General features: G+C 37.6%; 1 protein-coding gene across 1 annotated transcript; it reads right to left on the reverse strand.

Moving 5' to 3' along the window:
- Positions 1–1,218: 1,218 nt before the first annotated feature.
- Positions 1,219–6,078, reverse strand: Pwwp3b (PWWP domain containing 3B). Its single transcript, XM_048458043.3, has 2 exons — positions 5,918–6,078; positions 1,219–5,096 (listed from the first exon to the last, which is right to left on the reverse strand). Exon 2 carries the CDS (start codon positions 4,882–4,884, stop codon positions 2,830–2,832), a length of 2,055 nt encoding a protein of 684 aa, XP_048314000.2. The 5' UTR covers positions 4,885–5,096; positions 5,918–6,078; the 3' UTR covers positions 1,219–2,829.
- Between the last annotated feature and the right edge of the window lie 203 nt (positions 6,079–6,281).

Here is a 6,281-nt window from a genome sequence, read left to right on the forward strand (position 1 = left end):
AGAAGAATATTTCTCTGATTCATTTTTAAATTCCCAGATGCTTACAGATATGCTTTCAACAGTTTCAAATTAACTGCTTTTGTTAGGCTGAAGGTTCAGATGATTTTAGGTATTCAAGATTCTCATTTTTTCTGGGCATGATGGTTCACTCCCAAAGGCAGGAAGAACAGGAGGATCAGAAGTTCACAGGGAGTCTTAAATACATTTTGAGTTCCAGGCCAGTTTGTGCTATGTGAAATTATATTTCAAAAAGTTTATTATTTCTATCAATATTCTATGTCTCAGAATTCTATTCTTTACTTGTTTGGATACAGATACATATATGTATAACCCTTTGAATACTGTGCAAAGTCTCCATGCAGCTTGGCAGACACCTAAATAAAATCTGGTTTTGAAATTGAGCAGGCTTCATTTAACTAGAGATGAGGGCCACCTTTACCCAGTGGTTAGGGTAGATGGCAAAACATGCATTTCCCTTGGACTAAAAGCATATGCTAAGGATCAAGCTTGAGACAAACGTATAGCCTGCATTAATATTCACATAGTCTGAAAGCAATGTGAGGAAGTCAACTAAGCTCATTCTTTTCTACAGCCCAAATACCACTTGATAACCTATTCAATGGGCACAGATGTCTCAGTTCAGCGTATGCCAAAAGATAGATGACATTTCTAAAGGGATCAGATTTACCTCAAAGAGAATAACAAGGCATTCCCTAATATGAAAAAAATCTGATGCTCTTATTTTCAAATATAAGCAATCTGTAAGTTTACTATTTCTCAGTGTGATGTAACAAACATGGTCACATTAGAAACTGGCACCTGGGTCTCATTAATATGGCACCCACAACCTCGCCTCAGAACAAAGATTTAATCTGCATACACTTGATCTCCTAATTGACAGCAATGAGTAGAGTAATTAAAATGTATTAGAACCAGAGATAACTTCTTGGGGATACTGAAGGGGGCAATAAGTTGGAGCCAGAGGGACATAGTATATTGTGTAAATATAATGCATTTTCCTAGGATGTAGAATCTACATATTGTATGGTGTGTTGTGTCTTAACAAACTTCTAAAAGCTAGGTGAAAAATATGGGCACTGACACATTAAGCATATAAAAAGAATATTGGTAAATTTTAGACAGGATCCAAAGATGATTTCATTACATAGAAAGCATAAACAATTGGGAAGGTTTTCTTTTAAAACAATACAAAATCAATCATGAAAGTGGGCATTTATTTAGAATGACAATTCATAACAAGAATTAAATGATGACAATGAGCAAAAGTTTTAAATTGTGTGTGTGCATATATATGCATGTACATATATTAATTTACACAAACCACCACCGTGTTGCTATACAACTAAATTAACATCTAAGGTGAAAGATGCCATGTTTTCATTATAAATCAAATACCAAAACTTTGCAAATTGTACATAAACATATAGCCATGTGAAATGAACACAAAAGAAGAGCCCAAGAGTGAAAGTTGGAGGCAAAAATGTAGACAGGTTTGTATTAAGCCCTTAATACATCTTTTCACATCAAGTTATTTTTAATATACTAGCTTTTCTAAGACTTATAAAAAATCTTGTTTCAAGTTACAAGAACATCTGATTTTGTATACGTAACCATATACAGAATAACTGCCACATGTAGCAAGTAAAGAACTTTTGCTGTAACATGTTTTCCAAATTTCCAGATTCTGGTCCATCTAGTAGGTTGGAATGATTTACCAGTTGGCATTTATGTTATTGGAACCAATTGGAACCATTCTATACATAAGCTAGGTGCTAAAGCTTGCTTGGTTTGAGACAAATGGATTTCTAACTGGAGATAGGATTCTGAACACAGTGCTTGCTTTTTCTAGTTTATACAAACTAGATAGACGTTGAAGCAGCAACCCTGGAGTGTAGAGGGGTAGGACTGTTGATATGCTAATTATAACTGTCTTCTACATGTGCTCAGATAGCTATAGTAATAAGACCTACTCACAATTATGAAGATAACCAGAAGTTCATCTGTTTTAAAAACGATTCAGCATCAAAAGACAGACACTCCTCAAACTGCAATTTCAGAGAAGTGTAAAATGAACAATTCTGTTCATGGATGCCAAAAGTCATTTTCTGCATGCTGAGATGTTGTATACACACACACACACACACACACACACACACACACACACACACACACAGATTACATGCAGATAACCCATATACTTTTTAATTTTAGATTGTTTCCTGGCAAAAGCAATTGTGGTTAGTTATGACATGTAGCAACATTTAGTCTATCTTTGGTTCTATGATTTAGAGATAATTTTCCAAAAAATAAATAGGCATGACAGGAAAAATAATTCAGCTATCTTAAGAGAAAACTCGGTATTTTATTTAAAAAATTGAGCAAAAAATATATAACTGATATTAGTTTTCGACATCTTTTCTAATTCTCTTGCTTAAAATCTAATACCAGTGCAATTTTATCAAACTGAATGTGCATACTGCATTTACCTATACAGCAAAGACACAAAATATCATAGAACAAAATAGTAGTTTCCCTTAAATTGCTTAAGAATTATGTATTCTAAAATGTATTAAAAAATTAAACTGCTAAAAATATATTGACAAAGCTGATTCTGAAAAAGTGCAAGAAAATAAAGATGGATGTAGTGGTATCTGCAGATCACACAGATCTTCAAAAAATAAAAGAACTTGTGATTCAAAGACCCTCCCCTGCACATATTTTCGCCAATATTTACATGTTGGAAATTCTAGATGATAACTTTTCCAAAGTTTCCTCTATCTTCCCTTATGGTTTAAACTCTTGGCATAATTACTGAGCTTCGTTTGCTAACGACCTCCGTCTCTTTTCAAATATGATTTTGGAATCATATAATTCTCTCTCCCTATAGCCAAGGGACGGTCCTTTGAGATACTTTGCCTCAGCTGCCTCATAATCTAAGCCATCAACAGCAGAAATTGAGCAAATAATTGCTTCTGGTAGAAGAACTTCCAAGATAAACTTAATTTTGTCATCTTTTATCAGAGTGAGCATCTTCTGATCGATTTGTTTATAAATTTCTTGTAGATATTTCACCACCTCATCTAGTTGATCTTCATCTTCAAAGTATGTTTCGATACAGGGTGTGAAACTCTTGGCATTCAAAAATGATTTCAGCCATCTGGATTTTTTTGTGCCCTTTAAAATGCCCAGGAGATGGCTCTCTGCACCTTTTGCATTGACAATGAAATCGACCAGGTTCTTGTTAGCACGGTCCCGAGCAGGCTTCATCCGGTCAGGGAGGATTTTCTGGAAAGATATTCTCTTGGCATGGGAAGTCACAGTCATTTGCTCCCCTGTGTCTTCATTAGGTAGCTTTGGAAAGATATTTCTGAAGGTGTCTTGCTTGATGATTTTCCTGACTGGGTAACTGATGTCAGCAGCATAGTACTCAAAGAATGAGCCTGTAAAAGATCCACAACCTAGTCTAACTCTGTAGTCGCAAATCAGTGACACACACCAATCGATGCTTTCACCGTACTCCTCCCTAGCTTTCTCCACTAGTGCCTGCTTCTCTTTACAGTCGTATTTTTTTAATCTTCTCAAAGAGACTCTAACACCTTTCTTTTGAGGATTCATGTTTGCCTCAACAAAAAGCACACTTGCTTTCCTCTCTTTTCGCCTAATGCTTTTTATCACTGCTGGCCAAAATGGGTATTTTTGATATTTAAACCACACTATCATTCCGGGTTCAAATGCACGCGTCTCGTAGCAGAGAATGAAGCGGGGAAGGTCTTCATCATCGTCCTCATCATCATTGTCTATTGCAGCTGCACTAACAGGATTTAGAGACTGTAGCTTGCCAGAAGCTCGAGCTTCTTCCTCAAGATCTTGGAAATTCAGTCTCTGAAGTAGTAGGTCATTGTTGACTGGATTACTACAGGCAGGAAGTGAAACCTGAGAGTCCCCTGAGCAGCCTGCAGGGGAGGTCTCAGCACCCATTTCTGATTCCACATAAGACTGATTCTGGCTGCCATAGAAGCATGGAATCAGATATGATGGGCCCTCTCCAGGATCTTCCATATAATCCTCTGGGAAGGTGGAGCATTCAGGTGAACCTGCTGGGGCTTCTGGATGGATGCCTTGGGACTCTTCTTTGGCTACAACCAGATCGTCTGCTGACAGAATGAACTTTTCTTCTTTATTGTCTTCACTTTCATCTTTGAATGATAAATTCACAGACATAATTGCTGAGATGTCAATCTTTTTCTTTTCTTCTTTTTTATCATCATCATCATCATTGTTTATAAACGAAGGGTAAACTGGGTACCAGCTGAAGGCTTGGGGTGGCTTTGAATCCTCTTCATTTGGAATACCCTCGTGAACTGTGTACACCTGCAGCTTATCGTCAGCTAGGGAATCATCACTCTCTGAGCACAGTAAAATGGAGGCTGAGTCTTCTTGGGGGCTGCTTTCCAGTTTCCGATACTTTTTAGGGGGAGGTGAATCAGACAGCTCCGGTGGTTCACTTTCAGATGCTCTAGTGGTGTCTTCTTCACCTGGCATGCTTTCCTGGCTCTGATTTGTTATCTCTTTCACCATTTCCAGCGCCATTTTCAGTGATCTTTCATAGGCTGTCTCTTCCCTAGGTAGAACTCTGACCTCTGACTGTACTGCTAGTGAGGACACAATTTCTTCCACCTCGGATTTACTTAGGACTTTTGTGTCTCTGCTGTCCACCGTAATTTTCTCACCTAGTGAAAGTATTTGAACTTCCAGAGAAAATGCGTTTTCTCTTTTACTAGTTGACGAAGTTTCAGACCTATATAAGACTTTTGCTGGCCATAACTGTTCTTTCCAATAACATAGGACATAGTCATCATCCATTATGATTTAGATTAGTGTGCCAAGTAGTTAGTATTACAAAGATTGGTTGACCTTGTGTCTGAAAATACAAGTGCTATCAAAACAACAGTCTTATTAAAGTTTCTTTTGGTTTAGAGCCACAAAGAGTTTATGGTTTATGTGCACTGTTTTCTTCCACAAATATGTCCCCAGGATACTTGAACATGTTGTTTGAATAAGAACTCTGGAAGATACTGAAATAGGGAAAACACTATTAATAAATAAAACTATCTTGCCAAAGTAGTATGTGAGCAAGAACAAACAAAAGAGATAAAATAAAAAGAATTGTGTTCATTGAGAGACCAGACAGAAAAAAAACAGCAGCCTAATGGACAGGAGGTAACAGTGGGAAATCAGCTTGTGGGATAATCCCAATTCAAGAACCCTTACATTTTTGTTAAAGAATATGCTTAATTATAGCTAGAAGTACTTGTAATTGTATGCTACGGAATCTATTCATGTCATCCAATACTTTGAGTTTTTTGTATTCCTAGAATTACTTCTGTGGTAGTGAAACTTCAGATTTAGCAACCATGAGGATCATATGGAGGGCCTCACAGAATGTTAGCTTCCATTCTTTTTTGGGTTTTCGAGACAGGGTTTCTCTGTGGCTTTGGAGCCTGTCCTGGAACTAGCTCTTGTAGACCAGACTGACCTCGAACTCACAGAGATTTGCCTGCCTCTGCCTCCCGAGTGCTGGGATTAAAGGCGTGCGCCACCACTGCCTGGCGTTAGGCTCTATTTGTAAAGTCTTATTCAGAATTTCTAGAATGAGCTTAAAAATTACAATTCTACAAAGTTCTAAAATGATTCCAATACTTCATTAGCACTACACGGCAGTGTTTTAGCTAAGCACAAGGCTTTGCTTCAAATTTTCAACTGACTTATGTTTATACAAAAGTTGCTTTTAAGTTGTAATGTTTCAGACAGAAAACAGGAAGCAAAGTCAAGTATCCTTTAAGATCTCATCATATTTTCAAATGTGAAGCATCTCCTGAAATGGGACAAATCTTACCCTCTGTCACATGGACAGTGACTGTCTTGCAATGTGATCCAACTGTCTTGACTCTCAAGCCAGTTGATTTCCAGGCAGCCCTTTCACCGTTGGGAGCACATATGTAGTCACACTGCCTTTCTGGGCTCAAGTCGAATCACATGCAGAGTTCCCACAGCTCATGAGCCTCTGACATCAGCCGAGGCTGGACAAAGGGAAGACAGGGAATCAAATAAGTAAAAGGGAAGTGGTAAAAAAAAAAAAAGAACAACAACCTGTCTACCTAAACTCATTGGCATGCCGCTGTGAAACACAGGCATGAGAGAAAATCTCATCATTAATGTGACTGTCATGTAGTGATATTTCATTTGTATTGTAATAAATA

Source organism: Myodes glareolus, chromosome X, assembly GCF_982192425.1.
Source record: "Myodes glareolus chromosome X, mMyoGla1.1, whole genome shotgun sequence".
In the NCBI taxonomy this organism is placed as follows: Eukaryota; Metazoa; Chordata; class Mammalia; order Rodentia; family Cricetidae; genus Myodes; species Myodes glareolus.